The following is an 18,050-nucleotide window of genomic DNA, read 5'->3' as shown; positions in this document are numbered from 1 at the left end:
AAAAAAAACAAACATTTTCCTGGGGGGGGAAATATTTTGATGTTATAATTCATCACCTTTATATAAAAATGTTCCCAGTTTGAGTCAGAATATTTGAAACTTCTTTGGATATAAAAATTTACCTTGTTTAGATATTCAAGACTATGACAATATCTTAAATTTGTGATTTATATGATAAATATAAACATTTGACTTAATGTTTTATGTTAAATATTTTTTTAAAGAATTTATTTTTTTAAAGAATAGTTCTCAGATCTGTATAAATTAGTAGTGAAATGGGTTGGCCTTAAGTTCAAATGTAGCCTTATAAGAGTCTATGATGAATATATTAGAAAGTGCTGTAAAAAGTTGATTCATATTGGAAATTAAGTATAAGAATACTGTGAGATCTCAACATTAGTTTTTCCAGCTGGGCTCCTCCTAGCAAAGGGCTGAATCAATATTTCATTTAGTGAAAACTTCCTGGTGAATATTCTGTCACTTAAGAGACTCTATTCATCATTAATGAACGAAACACATTCCCAAAGGAGATTCCAAAGTGAGTCTGTAGATTAACTTTTAAAAAGAGATTTTTTTAGTACATCAGTTTTGTCCATGTTATCACTGGCCAGACATAAAAGTAAGAAGCCAATTGGGAAAATCTACAACTAATCCTTTTGTTGGTATCAAGGGGTTATGTAAAGTTCATTGGAACATATTGCTTAAAGTTTGACTTGATCCTTTCATTAACAAATCCATATTTTATGGATTACTGGATTTTATACCCTTTAGATAACTGAATCTCTTCTTGAAATTATGAAAGCTGTATTAGGCCAACTGATCAAAGTGAAATTTGATAAGCAAAATTTTCAAGTTGGTATGAGTCTAGTCCGATAAAGTTCATTTAAACATAAAAATTCTAATACCTAAATAATTGTACATCTATAAGTACTACCTTTTTCTTTCAATATTATTTCTAACTAAATATTTTCTTTAAAACTGTAAAGTATATATATTTAGTAAGTATATTGTGTATTAGTTTAGTACTAAGTATATATATATACTTAGTAGTATAGTAGTAAAATGTGCATATTTATCTTTATAAATGTAAATAGATTTATATCAATATATTTCTCTATCAGCCTATTTGAGTCAACAAACTAAGTATTTATTCTTCATGCAAAAAAACCTAAATAAATTCAAAGATTATTCAGGATATAGGTTTGTTTCTAGTTACTGCAACTGGTGACATGGCAGCTGTTTAAATGGAACTGATATCAAATCAGCAAGAGAATTCATGTTCTATTTGCTCAACGCCTAATAGAAAAACCATGCTCCCCCCCCACAAAAGAACTTGCTCTGAATAATGGGCACAACCACTTATTTCTGTTTGTCATCATAGATTTGGTCTATATAGCTACTGAGGAAAATAAAGACTTATACCTAAAAATAACCCACCAGGTATTTCATTATAAATAAAATGGCCTGCGAAGCAGAGACTTTTGGACATAGTTACACCCACTTTTTGTATGGGAAGTTTCATTCTAAGGTTTGCTTTCTAAAAATGAGGACCCAAAGGGGCACCTGGGTAGTTCAGTTGGCTAAGCATCTGACTCTTGATTTCAACTCGGTCATGATCTCAGGGTCCTGGGATCAAGTCCCATGTTAGGTTTGGTGCTCTACCTGATTTTCTCCCTCTGCTCGCTCCCCTTAAGCATTCTCTCTCTTTCTCTCTCTCTTGCTCTCACTTTTTTTTTTTTAGATTTTTTTTAATTTAATTTTTTTAGTGTTCCAAGATTCATTGTTTATGTACCACTGTATCTCTCAAATAAATAAGTAAAATCTTAAAAAAATAAAATAAAATAATAAAAATAAATGAAAATGAGGAGGCCTAAACCTGGGGATTAGGGTTTTAAACCCTAATGTAAGAAAAACACAGCCCCAGAACTTGAGCTAGTATATCTAGATGGAGATCTTTACTACTTCTATGCCAAATGAGAGAGTCCTTTTCCCAGTTGGCAAGAGGTCTAGACACATATTTAGGAGGTCTTTAGTAATTTGTCCTGAGATCAGTTTCTCAGGAAACATGAGGAACTTGACAAACATTATGGATCCCTAAAAAGTCAAAGAACCCTAGCTGTAGAACTGACATTGATAATTACTACAAATCAATAATAGGATCAATTGTCAATTTATAAGTAATAACACTTTCAATCACTAAACTGAAATTTTAAAAATTCAATAGAAAAATGAGAGGGTCTGAAACATGCATTTTTTTCAAGTTTTTACACATTATAGTGTAAAATTCTGTAATGTATTCCTTCAATAAATAATTTTGGTCATCTACGACATATATATGTCATATATATGTATATCATATACATATATATTATACATACATATCCTATATACACACATACACACATATATAGTTACCTAGGAAAATAAAAATATCTATGTAAAAATAAACCATCAGGGGTGCCTGGGTGGCTCAGTGGGTTAAAGCCTCTGCCTTCAGCTCAGGTCATGATTCTGGGGTCCTGGGATCGAGCCCCGCACCAGGTTCTCTGCTCAGCAGGGAGCCTGCTTCCTCCTCTCTCTCTGCCTGCTACTCTGCCTACTTGTGATCTCTGTCTGTCAAATAAATAAATAAAATCTTTAAAAAAAATTAAAAATTAAAAAAAATAAACCATCAGATACTTTCATTATAAATAATACCACCTGCCAAGCAGATTATTTAGTAATTATTTAGACATAATTACTCTTCCCTTGTATGGAAATTTTCACTCTAAGGTCACTCTTCTAGCTCTAAACTAGAAGAATCTGTACAATAATCTGAGACCACTCCCACTACTTAATTTTAGCCCTCTTTTTTTTTTTAAGATTTTATTTTTATTTATTTTTATTTTTTTCCCTAGAACATCCTCTTTTTTTTTTTTAATTTCTTTTCAGCGTAACAGAATTCATTGTTTATGCACCACACCTAGTGCTCCATGCCATATGTGCCCTCCATATTACCCACCACCTGGCTCCCCCAACCTCCCACCCCCCACCCCTTCAAAACTCTCAGATTGTTTTGCAGAGTCTATAGTCTCTCATGGTTCATCTGCCCTCTAATTTCCCTCAACTCCCTTCTCCTCTCCATCTCTCTATGTCCTCCATGTATTTGTTAAGCTCCACAAATAAGTGAAACCATAGCCCTCTTTTAATGCCTGGACTCTCTAACAAAATTTAATTTAGCTACTTTCCCTAATCTCTTAGCACTTTGCGGCTGAAAAAAAAATCTTCCCCAAACACTATTTTCCTTTTCATACAACTATTCAAAATTTCTCTATAGGTCCTTAAACAGTGGCTAACATTTGCCAACTATGCTATATGCTAGGCACTACTATAAATTGCTTTTATGCAGCAACATATTTAGTCCTCACAAAGACTGCTGGCGTACTCTGGTGGCTGTGTTCTTCTCTACATTTTCTGGCCTCTTCTGCAGTTAGTTAGACTTTATGACTGGTTACAGCTAGTAGAATATGAGAGGAGAAATCAATGCCACTTTTGAGAGCAGACTGGTTAAATGTCCATTATTCTTTCTTTGTGGCCTCTTTCCCCTCCCTCACCAGAATCTACTACCTAAAAAAGTCAGATTACATTGAAGTCACATGACACAGAGCCACAAAATGGAAGTATCCTAAATTTCTGAGTCTGCTTAGATTAGAGAGGCCAAACTTACATCAGATACAATATAAACAATAAATAAGCTCCTATTTATGAAATCACATAAATCTCTGGGTTCGTTATTATGTGGTACAACCTATATTACCTTAATGGATGAACCCTGAGGTAGCTACTATTATTATGATTATGAAGACACTGAGACATAGCTAGATTAGGTAATTTGTGCAAGGCAAACAGCTAGGAAGTGGTGGAACTAGATGCACCTGACCAGTTTACTCACAAGGCCCATACATATTTCTAATATGCTACAGGCTCTCTAAATGACCACTGGATAAAGGAGACTTGTTCACAATCTAGTGGCAATATATCATGTGGCACAGTAAAGTAAAGTATTTAAATTTCAGGCTTTAGAACTCAAATCCCTTCCCTGACACTTACATCACAGTTGGGAAAATCACAAGGAATCCAAGCTTCAGTAAATATCTCTGTAAAATCAGAATAATAATTACAGAATCCAACTCAGAGTTGCTGTGGAGTAATATGTATAGATAGTAGGCCATTCTCTGACCCACTGTAAATGCACACACTTGATTTCTTACTTCCTTCCAAAGATGTTTCCCCCTCTATCTGTCTCCTTTACACCTGAATAGACCAGAGCCTAACCTTGCCCTTTGCATTGCCTCCTTTTCATTGATATTTCCTCTATCGGAAGTGGGTTTTTTTTTTTCCTTTTAAATTTGATTTTTAAATCCTATCAAACTTTTGATATTTAACCCAAAGTCTGACTCTGCGGCAAAGATATTTTTTCTTCATCACAGTAAATTAAAGTGGGATTTCTAAAGCATATGTGTTGCCTACAATAATCATCTGACCTTGGTATTAGGTACTGAAATGTAAGAGTCAAAGAGCACAAACTGAAGCCAGATTTCATGGGTTTGAATTCTGGTTCTTCCATTAGCTAGCTGTGTAAATTTGGGCATTTTATTTAGCCTTTTTATGACTCTGTTTCCCCTGTAAAATGGGAATACTAGCTAGCTACTTTATCAGGCATAATGTAAATATTAAATGAGAACAGTGCTGGGCACAAGGTAAACACTATGACAGGGTTTGCTGTCACTATTAGTTTTCATGGCTATCATTCGTCGCATACATTTTATATCCTATCAAGATTATAAACATGGTTTAAAATCATGGAGTGCACAGAATTTCCTTTATAATGTCCAAAATGTTGGGACAATGGCTGTATATAGTAGGCATACACTAAATATTTGGTGATTTAATAAAAGCCTATAGTGTGGTTAGCCATCGCATGGAAAATAGATTTCTGAATGTTTACCATGTTTCAGGAATTGTGCCCAACAAAATATGTGACTTATCCCATTCAATTATCATAACTACCCCCATAAGATAGGTACTATTATTATTTCATTTTACCAGTGAGGTTCAGAGACATAGTTGTTACTTGTCCAGGATCACACAGTATATGGCAGGAATAGGATGTCCTTGTTTAAAAACACAGTGATTTCCAAACTTTAGTGTGCATCAAATCATTCAAAGGGCTTATTTAAACACCCATTACTGGGACGCCTGCATGGCTCAGTCATTAACAGTCTGCCTTCAACTCAGGTCATGATCCCAAGGTCTGGGGATCGAACCCCACATTGGGCTCCCTGCTCAGAGGGAAGCCTACTTCTTCCTCTCCCACTCACCTGGCTTGTGTTCCCTCTCTCACTGTCTCTTTCTGTCATATAAATAGAATCTTAAAAAAAAAAAAAAAAAAAAAAAAAGAAAGAAACACAGATTACTAAACATCATCCCTATTTTCTCATTAAATGAGTATGGACAATGTCCAAGATTTTGCATTTCTAACAAGTGTCCAAGTGATGATGAAGTTGCTTGTCTAGAGATACACTTTTGAAAACCACTTCACTGGTTTCTTCTATACTACACAGCTTAAATTGCACCTAGAAACAGATGTTTCTAAAGTAGAAGTTGACAAGTTCTATTTAAAACATGTAAAAACGTACCAGGTTTCCCTAAAAAATAGTGTAACTTTAGAAATTTATGTGGAAATTGAGCTTTAAAGAAAATAGAAAAACATTTTCTAGCAAAGATAATAACTCTATACAAGCTATCAAAAAGTAGCAAATTATACAAGTACTTGATTTGGCATAAAAATGCTATTCTAAAAAAAAAATACTGTTTTCTTAATGAAAGACCAATTAACAAATTCAGGAAATCAATACTTATGGAAAGAGAGTGTCAGAGGTTTGCAGTGGCCTCAGACAAGGGAGGGAAAGAGACTACTTCCTAGACTCTTATCTTGTTCTGCAAGTGGATTAAGTCAGATATAGGAATTTTAAACATGACCAGATCATTGGCTCTACCATAACATACATTCCTTTGGAAGTCTTCAGAAATAGGATCTTCCTGCCTGTGGCAACACATCATAGGAAAACCAAATCAGGACAAAGAATCAACTGCTTCGGCCCTAGGATCAGATATCACAACTTTCTTTTCAATTATGTATCCTTCCTTGTCTATATTTTATTCATAAATGTCTTATTTTTACTACCTGATCAAATTGATAAGATTAACAATTTGATCCGAACTCTGAGGATTCTGAAACAGGTTTTCCACCTGAATTTCAGTACATATTTGCCTTTCTCTATACTTAGTGTGTTGTCAAACTTATCTTGCTAAATTAGGCTATAAGTCCTGTCTATTCTTGACTTCTGTCTTCATGTACCCATGACTTTATATGATACAAATGTCAAATGTATAATAAATCATGTTAAACTGTTTTACAAATGAATGCTGCTAGACATAAAAAGAGAGAAGATCAGATCAGAATCATCAGCAGTACTAGAAGAGGGGACATATGCAAGGTCTTTCAGAATTCTGGGATTTAATTCATCTGGACCTGGGTAAATGAGTAATGCTCTGAAGATGTATAAGAGAAAACCACATACGTCCAAGGACAAGAACCAGAGAGAAGCAAGAGGTAGAAAATTAACAGGAATCCATATAGGGCCGGGAATAATTCTTACCAGCCAAAGGTGAAAGGATATCTATAAGAGGCACCAGGCAGTCAGTTCCAGAGCAGAAAAGCTAAACTGGCACTAGTCTAAAGATTTCTTTGAGACTTCCCTAACAGAACTTAAAAACAAGCTTTAAAAGCATCTCACTAATTTCAAGTAACTTAGCTGCTGTACATCAGAAAGAAAATAGATGTTGCCTAAAGAAAAAGAACAAAATTAAGAAATCGACAGTACCAAATTTAAGGTGTCCAGAATATAATCATAATTGACCAAGCGTGCAAGAAGCAGGGCAACATGAGCCAGAATTGGGGGGAAAAAATCAACAAAACTAGACCCCAAACAATACAGATAATGAAATCAGCAGACAAGGATTTTGAAACAGCTATTACAAATATTCTTCATATGTTCAAGGTGATTCAGAAAAACATGAGCATGATTAGGAGAAAAACTGCAGATATTAAAAAAAATAAATGAAATTTTTATAGATGAAAAACATAGTATCTGAACTCTGAACTGATTAAGTCTGGTTTTAACAGCAAAATAAATATGTTAGAGGAAAATATCAGAAAGCTTGAAGATACAGCAATAACTGTCTAGAGTGAACTACAGGCAGAAAAAAGGCATAATATATAGAAGAACAGAGCAATAGCAACTTCTAGAATATATCAAGTGGTCTGATATTGGTGAAATTGGCATCCTAGTTGTACAAGAGAGGAAGGAGGCAGGAAAAATGTATGAAAAAATAATGGGCAAAAAATTTCTAAATTTTATGGAAATGACAAATTCATTAGATTCAAAGGCTCAGTAGATCTTAAGAAGAGTAAATCTATATAAAACCACAGCAAAACACATTATAATCAAAGTGCTGAAAACCATTGACAAGATAAAATTTAGAAGTCTCCAAAGAGAATGTCATCAGAAACAATGAAATCCATTAAGGAGTAGGGAGACATTTTTAGAGTCTGAGGGAGCCAACTGACTGCAAAGGGGAGAACATAATTTTTTTAAGGTGGTAAAAATGTTAATATCTTACTTGTGGTGGTTTTCATACAATGTTCATACTCATAAATAAAACTGACAAAGTTTGCTGTATGAAAGTTTTCTCAAAAATGCTCATCAGGAAGAAATCAATTTGGGGGAAAATTGTGTTAGCACAGTATGAGAATTTCAGTTTAGAAACATTTTTTTAAAGAAGAAAATTCATCTAAAATATTACAAAACATTTTTTCTTCTATTATGTCTAGGCACTGAAATATTTCAAAGAGAGGCATGGATTCACATAACCTTACAAGTCATACTTTAATAGACATCAAGTCTCTTTTGAGTTATGACAGAAAAAAATAATTTTAAGTAGCGAGCTATGTGATTTAGATAACATGTAAAAAGTAATTCCCAATGTGTTTTCTATAAATACAAGCCCCAAGTTACCCTTATACTAAAATTGTCACACAATCAATGGTATGGATCAAAATAATCTTTTTAAATTTGCATAGCTCATACATTTGCAAAAATTATTTTAGGTTGAAGAGATTTTTAAAAGTACTATTGCAAAAATTTCTTATTTTGAATAACTTTTAAATTATTTTTGTTACCTTTTCCCAAGCAATGAATATACGTGAACAATTGTCATCAAATTGTGTTTTCTGCAACTATAATAAAGTATATAATAGAGTGCAACAATGTTTCTTACCTCCAGTTTATTTCTTGAAGAAGTGGGTTTCCAGTGATAGACAATTCATGGAGAGAATAGCATGCATCAAACCACCTAATGGCACTTGTAAGATCTATAGAAAATAAACAATAAAAATCATTATAGAGGGTAATTACAGAGAAAGAAAAATAATCATAAAGAAATGACCACTTATTTACTGGTAGGTATTAAAGTTATAAAAATTATTTATTTTGCAGAATACAATATACTTTTAAAAAGAGACTATACGGGGCGCCTGGATGGATCAGTGAGTTAAAGCCTCTGCCTTCGGCTCAGGTCGTGATCCCAGGGTCCTGGGATCGAGCCCCGCATCAGGCTCTCTGCTCAGCAGGGAGCCTGCTTCCTCCTCTCTCTCTCTGCCTGCTTCTCTGCTTACTGGTGATCTCTGTCTGTCAAATAAATAAATAAAATCTTAAAAAAAAAAAAGAGAGAGAAAGACTATGCTAAGAACACAGATTCTGGGGGCACCTGGGTGGCTCAGCCGTTAAGTGTCTGCCTTCGGCTTAGGTCGTGATCCCAGGGTTCTGGGATCCAGCCCCACAAGGGGCTCCCTGCTCCATGCGAAGCCTGCTTCTCCCTCTGTCACTCCCCCTGCTTGTGCTCCCTCTTTCACTATGTCTCTCTCTCTTTCAAATACATAAATAAAATCTTTAAAATTACATATTTTTTTAAAAAATTAAAAATTAAAAAAAAAAGAGTGCAGACTCAGCTGTTAGAATATATATTTCTCCCATTTAGCAGCTTTGTGAACCTATGCAAACCATACAATTGCTTTGTGATTCAGTCTCATACCAATCTTATTGGATAAGGGTTAAATGAGGTAATGTGTGTAGGGCTTAGAAGAGTTTTTGCCAGAGTTAGCACGAAATCTGAAGAAGTGAAATCTGAAGTAATAAGTGGTAAAACTGAACACATACTTAGAGTTACATGGACCTATTTTACTTTCAAAAGTAAGAATAGTAGGTCAATGTAGGGTACACTACAGAGTAATTTATAATAAATTGTTCTCCCACAGAAAAATATCATAAAACTAGACAATACATAGGAAGCACTTGTTTTTAAACCTTACTCTGAGAGAAGGGAAACATACCTGGTGAGCCTACAATCACAGGGGTTTTCTGTCTGAATGAAGTTTACCACTTCAGAGCAGTGAGACCAAATAAAGAAGCTCTTTTGCTGACTGAGGAGGCAAATATTAGAACAAGCTGGAATTTATGATGAAAAGTACTGACAAGAAGCTGTGTATATGTATATTGTGAGGAAGGAACTGGGGGAAGAAGTCTATGTGAAGATTCACCACAGGTCCACAGACAAGTGTGAGGTGTCACACACACAGGGAAAGGTCGAAAAACTGAGCAGAAATCGCCAGCTGTAAGGCTGAAGGCTGAATGATGACAGTAAGTTCATGTAGTAGTAAAAGGCACTGGAGTCTCAGCCTAGTCAAAATGAGACCTAATTGAGTATCTCACAGATTGAGCTACAATCCAGAAAGACTATGCAGTAGGAGTGAACACAATGTCTTGGGGTAGGGGCATGAACTGAGTTAAAAACTAAAATGGCTTGTCCTAAGAGTGAATGAAATTAAAGAAGACAGGGGAAAAAAAAAAAAAGTACCCATAAATGCTTTAACTGCCTGCCAGAACTGAACATAACTACCTTTAAAAGGAAGACAACAATTTCTACTCACTAAACTGTATTATATACAATGTTCAATAGATAGTTAAAAACTACTAGACATATCAGGGCACCTGAGTGGCTCAGTTGGTTAAGCATCTGCCTTTGGCTCAGGTCATGATCTCAGGGGACCTGGGATGGAGCCCTCCATCGGGCTCCCTGTTTAGTCAGGGTCCTGGTTCAGGTGGGCTTCCTGTTCACCTTCTCCCTTTCCTTTTGCCCATCCCCTGTGCTTGTGCTCTCTCTTTCTCAATAAATAAAGTCTTTCTAAAAATTACTAGACATATCAAACAAAATGGATTTTACTTCAAACAAAACACACTTTAAAAACAAAGACTGTAATAAGAGACAAAGAAGAGTGTTACATAATGATAAAAGGGGTCAATCCAACATGAGGATATAATGTTGTAAACATTATGTACCCAATGCAGGAACATTAAATATTTAAGGTGAATATTAACAGCCTTAAAGGGAGAAACAGACAGCAACACAATAATCATAGGGGACTTGAATATTTCACTTACATCAATGAATAGATTATCCAGACAGAAAGTCAAGAAGGAAACATCAGTCTTAAACAACATGTTAGACCAGATGGACTTAAGAAATCATGTCAATGAACAGACATTTCTGCAAAGAAGACATCCAGATGGCCAACAGACACATGAAAAAAGTGTTCCACATCACTCGGCATCAGGGAAATACAAATCAAAACTACAATGAGATACCACCTCACACCAGTCAGAATGACTAAAATTAACAAGTCAGGAAATGATAGATGCTGGCGAGGATGCGGAGAAAGGGGAAGCCTCCTACACTGTTGGTGGGAATGCAAGCTGGTACAACCACCCTCGAAAACAGCATGGAGGTTCCTAAAAACATTGAAAGTAGAGCTCCCTATGACCCAGCAATTGCACTACTGGGTATTTACCCTAAAGATACAAACATAGTGATCTGAAGGGGCACGTGCACCCGAATGTTTATAGCAGCTATGTCCACAATAGCCAAACTATGGAAAGAACCTAGATGTCCATCACCAGATGAATGGATAAAGAAGATGTGATATATATATATATATATATATATATACATATATATATATATATATATATATATATTGGAATAATATGCAGCCATCAAAAGAAATGAAATCTTGCCATTTGTGACGACATGGATGGAACTATTATGGTATTATGGTATTAGGGTATTATGCTTAGCGAAATAAGTCAATTGGAGAAAGCCAACTATCATATGATCTCCCTGATATGAGGAAGTGGAAAAGCAACATGAGGGCTTGGGATTAGGAAAAGAATAAATGAAACAAGATGGGATTGGGAGGGAGACAAATCATAAGAGACTTAATCTCACAAAATAAACTGAGGGTTGCCAGGGGGAGGGGGAAATAGACATTGGGGAGGGTAGACATTGGTGGGGTTATAGACATTGGGGAGGGTAGGTGCTATGGTGAGTGCTGTGAAGTGTGTAAACCTGGTGATTCACAGATCTGTACTCCTGGGGCTAATAATACATTATATGTTTATAAAAAATTTTAAAAAAAAGACTAAAAATGACCACTCGCTAAGAAAATAGCAAGTATCAGTTAAAAAAAATCATGTCAAGCATCTTTTCCAACACAATGATATGAAACTAGAAATCAATTAGAAGAAGAAAATGAAAATTCACCAATATGTGGAGATTAAACAATATACTATCAAACAACCAATTCTTCAAAGAAGAAATCAAGAGGAATTAAAAAAGATACCTTGAGACAAATGAAAATGGCAATGTAATATACCAAAATTTATGGGATGCAGCAAAAGCAGTTCTAAGAAGGAAGTTCACAATGATAAATGCCTTCCTCTAAAAATAAGAAACATCTCAAATAAACAATCTAACTTTACACTTCAAGGAACCAGAAAAAGAAGAACAAACAAAGCCCCAAGTTATTAGAAGGAAGAAAATAATAAAGATTGGAGCAAAAATAAATTAAATGAAGACAAAAAAGACAAAAAGATCTATAAAGCTAAGAGCTGGTTCTTTGAAAAGATAACAGAAATGGCAAACATTAGCCAGACTTAGGGAAAGAAAAAAAAAAGACTCAAATAAATAGAATTAAAAATCAAAGAAATGGTACAAGTTTTACCACAGAAATACAAAGGATCATAAAAGACTACTAGGAAAAATTATATGCCAAAAAATTGGAACAACTAGAAGAAATGGATACATTCCTAGAAACATACAACCTACCAAGATTGACTCATGATGAAATAGAACACCTGAACAGATCAATTACTGTAAGATGATTGAACCATCTTAATCAAAAACCTCCTAAGGAACAAAAATCCAAGATCAGACAGCTTCACTGGTGAATTCTATAAAACATTCACAGAAGGATTAATACTAATCCTTCTCAATCTCTTCCAAAAAATAAGAGAGCAAGAACTTCCAAACCCATATTATGAAGTCAGCATTCCCTGATACCAAAACTAGACAAGAATACCACAAGAAAATTATAAGCCAATATTCCTGACAAACATAGATACAAAAAATCTTCAGTAAAATATTAGCAAACTAAATTCAATAATATATTAAAAACACATCACCATGATCAAGTAGGACTTATCAACATCCACAAATCAGTCAATGTAATATATCACATTAAGAAAACAGAAGATAAAAATCATATGATTATCTCAGACAATGCAGAGAAAGCATTTGATTAAATTCAGCATCCACTTTTGATAAAAAATGCTCAATGAAGTGGGTATAGATGGAATGTACCTGAACATAATAAAAGCCATATATGACAACCCCACACTAACCAGCTATTATCATCCTTAATGGTGAAAAGGTAAAGCTTTTCCTCTAAGATCAGGAATAAGACAAGGATATCCACTCTCACAACTTTATTCAACACAGTTTTGGAAGTCTTAGCTAGAGCAGTTATGTAAGAAAATAAAATAGAAGTTATCCAAATCAGAAAGGAAGTAGCAAAACTGTAGCTATTTGGAGATGACATGATATATAGAAAATCCTAAAGACTCAATCAAGAAACTTTTAGAACAAATAAGCAAATTCACTGAAGTTGAAGGATACACAATTAATACACAAAAATTTATTGGGCTTCTTTACACAAATGAGCCATCAGAAAAAGAAATTAAGAAAACAATCCTATTTATAATTGCATCATAAAATAAGATACATAGGAATAAATTTAACCAAAGAGGTGAAAGACCTATATATTTAAAACTAAAAGATACTAACAAAAAGAACTGAAGAAGACAAATAAATGGAGAGATATGTCACGTGCTAGATTGGAAAAATTAATACTGTTAAAATGTCCATACTGCCCAAAGCAATATATATATTCAATGTAGCCCCATCAAAATCCCAATAGCATTTTTCACAGAAATAGAATGAGCCTAAAATTTATATAGAACCACAAAAGACCCTGAATATGCAAAGCAATCTTGAGAAAGAACAAAGTTGGAGGCATCATGCTCCTTGATTTCAAACTATATTACAAAGCCATAGGCACTAAAATGGTATGGTATCAGCATAAAAAGAGACATAGAGATCAATGAACAGAGACCCAAGAATAAACCTACACATATATGTTTAATTAATATATGACAAAGGAGTCAAGAATATACAATGGGGAAAGAATAGTCTCTTCAATAAGTGATATTGGGAAAACTGCATAGTCACATACAAAACATGAAACTTGACCATTGTCTTACACCGTATACAAAAATTAACTCAAAATGGGTTGAAGATTTGAACATAAGACCTGAAACCATAAAACTCATAGAAGAAAACACAGGTGGTAAACTGATGATTTTTTAAATCTAACACCGAAAGAAGCAACAAAAGCAAATATGAAGTTAATCTATGGTGACAAATTTAGAACTATGATTGTTTCCATGAGGGGACTGACTGAAAACTGAGATGTGTAAATTTAGGGAGGGACTGGCCAGTTAAATCAGTTGATCATTCTTTAAGTTAATAAATTTTTAATGGGTGTTTGTACATGTTAGGAGTCAACAAGTTAGACAAATTAATTTACTCATCTTCATTAGGCTATTTACTTCACAGGTAAAAGATACATGAATTCAAATAAAAATCTAATTGTGGTATTTGCCCAGGTGTACCAGAAAGATATGGAAATAATATGATTTTATTTTATTTGTTTTAAAGATTTTATTTAGGGCACCTGAGTGGCTCAGTTGGTTCAGCGACTGCCTTTGGCCAAGGTCATGATCCTGGAGTCTCAGGATCAAGTCCTGCATCAGGCTCCCAGCTCCATGGAGAGTCTGCTTGTTTCTCGGAACCCCTCTCATGCGCTCTCTCACTCTCTTTCTCAAATAAATAAAGAAAATCTTAAAAAAAAAAAAGATTTTATTTATTTATTTATTTATTTGACACTGAGAGAGGGAGAGAGAGAGTACAAGCAGGGGGAGCAGCAGAGGGAGAGGGAGAAGTAGGCAGGACCCTGGGATCATGACCTGAGCTGAAGGCAGACGCTTAACTGACTGAGCCAACCAGGTGCCCCAATAATACAATTTTAAAAGTGGAAAGAAATTTAATGGGATGATTTTACCATGCCTTTGAAGGAAGTAGAGGGCAAGAAAAATATATACAAACAAACTTAAGGAAAAAAAAAATGACAAGTATTCTTTTTTTCTAAATCTATGTTGTATCAGTTTAATTCTTAGGCCTAGCCTAGTATCTTAAGAGGGTGCAGGATAAATTTTTCCTCGTCTATGCCTTATTGTATGGATATGTTATTTGTAAATGCCATTAACACATCTATCCAAAACAAATCCCTTACCACATTTGGGAAAGAAACTCAAAAGCTCATTATATACTTATTAAAAACTATATATTTTTCTAAACTTACCAGAAAGACAATTGTTGCTGACATCTAGTTTTTCCAAAGAAACAAAATGAAAAAGTGGTATGATTTTGGTCAAGCTGAAAACAAAGAAATAAAATTTGTAAAAATTTTAAATAGGGATGTCCTTATTATGACATAAATACATAATAACATATTTACTAACACAATCGTGATAATATTCAATTGTATGTAATTATATCATATATAATTGTACAATAAAATACAATTATGACATTAATAGTACTAATTAAAAATGTAGTAATTATAAAATTCCAAGTATTTATTCTATAATGGAAGATTTATATTCATTTTTAAAGGGAAATTACCATGGACTGTCAATTTCAATGACCAATATCATCGAGTTTAATGTTTACTGGCTATTTAAATAAAAATAAATATATTTTTATTATTATTGATTTTGTTTTGCTTTTATAAAAGGCTAATTTATAGAGAATTTATATTATCTTAATGTTTCCTGGCTCAAGCACATAACTTAAACCATTAAGAGGTAAAAATTTAAAAATATATATTTTTCACTTTTTGACAGTGTAACAGCTTAGAGTTACTAGTTTTGTTTTTAATTAAAATTTTTTTTGTTTACCAGATTGAAAGTATTATAAGTACTACAAGTATCCAAAGTTACACTAAGATTATTTCTAAGTTAGAAATATACTTCCAGGGGCACCTGGCTGTGTGTTAAGTGTTCAGTGTGTTAAGCCTCTGTCTTTGGCTCAGGTCATTATCGCAGGGTCCTGGGATTGAGTCCCACATCAGGCTCTCTGCTCAGCAGGGAGCCTGCTTACACCCCTCCTCTCTCTCTCTCTGCCTGCCTCTCTGCCTACTTGTGATCTCTCTCTGTCAAATAAATAAATAAAGTCTTTAAAAAAAAAGAAATATGCTTCCAAGGAACATAATAGTAGAAGATATTTTATATAGATAGAATAAGCAAGTTTGGCAGAAATATGCTAATATTTTAAAATAATACTTATTATTAATACATATATATATTTAAATTCTAGTAATACTGACTTTTCCTCCTACTTTTTAAAAGTTCCTAACATTTTCTAATATATAATTGTCATTAAGAACCCAAATACAAGCAAGGGATGTAAGTGATATTCAAAACATTCACATCGTTGGGAATAAAAACCATGAAGGGAAAATTAATTTAGTGTGATGTGCATTTCCAACTAAGACAAGTCTACACTTATTCTGTAATATAATATCACATTACCATAGCTATTTGGAAATAAAAATTAAGCCAAGCCTTCTAAATCTTTAAACAACAGAAAAATTCCTTTGCTTCAAATATAATCTCGTAACAAACACAAGTCTCCTGAATCAACCCCACCCCTCTAAATGTTGAAACTCCATACAGTTCAAAATATGCCTCAACTACAGAATATTTCTGGTACCAAAGGAAAAAAAAAGTACGCACTAATTTCTACTTCTTTTGTTTTCTTGTTTTTTATGCTGTCCTTCTAATTGTCCTTGCAGATATTTTTACATCTTTATTTCTACCATGTCCCTGTCATGAAAAAAGAAAATCTATTATTCTGAGGTCAGAAGCTTATAGAATAATACTGTGACTGGGAAGCCTCATGGGGTCTGGCACAAAACTAACCCTGGTACTAACCTTGACTCCTTTCTTGTACTATCCTGCTCTGCATTAGCAGAGAGATAGAACTACCCATGAAAACCAGACCAAATAATGAGGCTGGAAAAAGTTCTCTCTGACTGTAGTTAAACCTAAATACAATATTACTATTTATATCAAACCTATACAACACCACTTTGTAAATACAATTTCTAGGAGGAAAACACCCAAGGTAATAAAAGAAAAAATGATAAAATATTGGCATTACATTTTCTTCATTATTTGTATATATACTACCAAATAGCAAAATTTACTGAAATGTCACATGTACACTGAAAAAGAAAGAAGGAGGGAAGTGAGGGAGGCAAGGAGGGAAGGAAGGGAAGAAAGGAGGACGGAAGGAAGGAAGGAAGGAAAATTAAAATTTTGTTGATACATAATTAATGAATTTAAGTCCTAGTGTTATGATTTTCTACTCAGGCATATATTGGATCATTATTATTATAAGTAAGAAATTTAAGTTTTTCAATATAATTCTAATACATTTATCAAGAAGAAAATTCTTACTTGTTTTGTAGCTTTAATTAATTTTCTAATACTAAATCTTTGTCCTTCTACTAAAAAGGTTTTGAAAGATAAACAGGTCAAGAGTTTTCCTCTTTTTTTCAGATGATTTCATGGTTTTAACCAGTAAGTTATATATGGCAAAGTATAGGTAACATATAGGTTATATGAAGACAACCAGTAAAATAACCAATGAAGCCACAGAATTAAAAATAAAATTGTCTTTTCAAAAATCAATCCAAGTAAAGAAATATTTGGTTTGACAAAATATTTTACATTAAAATTTTATCTTTTCAGATAACCAGTCTTTTAGAATCATGTTCTTTTTCTTTTTAATAAAATTTTGATCTAGAAAACTGGCTATTCATTCACCTTTATGACTATTCATTAGGAAGGTAGAAACCTAATAGTAGAATTCTTTTTTTTAAATCTCTAGAACTTTTCCTTTTACTGACAATCTGTGTATATTTTTTTCCAAGAAAATTCAAACCAGAAAGACAAAGGACATTAGTGAAAACCTAATACCATTTGACCTTGTCACATTAGCCCTGGGCATAAAAAAGATATAAATTTCAAAGACGACAAAAAGCAAAAGATTTGTACAATGAGCAGCCAATGGGTAATAGTTTCCACTTTCTGCTCCTACTTAGACTACTTAGAGTCTCACTGGAAGTAGAAAGACATAAAGCCAAGAGTCTTCCAGTTAGGACTCCACAGAGTCAAACTTAAAACAGTCATATGTCTTAATGAAAATTTAAAACAGAAGTCAAGATGAAACATGGATTTCAAACAATATGTACTTAGTATCATTCTTTATTATATTTCACTTTGAGAGGAAAAAGCATATGGACACATAATTTCTTTCTTGTGGCAAAAATATCAGAAATTAAAAGAAAAATATATACAATTTAAAAG

The 18,050-nt window shown here is 33.6% G+C and overlaps 1 protein-coding gene across 4 annotated transcripts in view; it reads right to left on the bottom strand.

The window, feature by feature from the left end:
* Window positions 1-18,050, bottom strand: part of LRRIQ1 (leucine rich repeats and IQ motif containing 1) — a 210,511-nt gene that overhangs the window by 138,628 nt on the left and 53,833 nt on the right. For all 4 annotated transcript variants that reach the window (XM_032874162.1, XM_032874163.1, XM_032874165.1 and 1 more), the window contains 2 exons: window positions 14,978-15,051; window positions 8,383-8,476 (listed from right to left, as the gene is read on the bottom strand). In XM_032874162.1, the coding sequence (XP_032730053.1) occupies window positions 8,383-8,476; window positions 14,978-15,051 (168 nt within the window). The remainder of the gene's footprint in view (window positions 1-8,382; window positions 8,477-14,977; window positions 15,052-18,050) is intronic.

This window comes from Lontra canadensis, unplaced genomic scaffold, assembly GCF_010015895.1.
Source record: "Lontra canadensis isolate GAN:19392208 unplaced genomic scaffold, GSC_riverotter_1.0 scaffold52, whole genome shotgun sequence".
Taxonomy (NCBI): domain Eukaryota; kingdom Metazoa; phylum Chordata; class Mammalia; order Carnivora; family Mustelidae; genus Lontra; species Lontra canadensis.
Note: the sequence above shows the minus strand (reverse complement) of the source record. Positions and strands in the feature narration are given on the sequence as shown.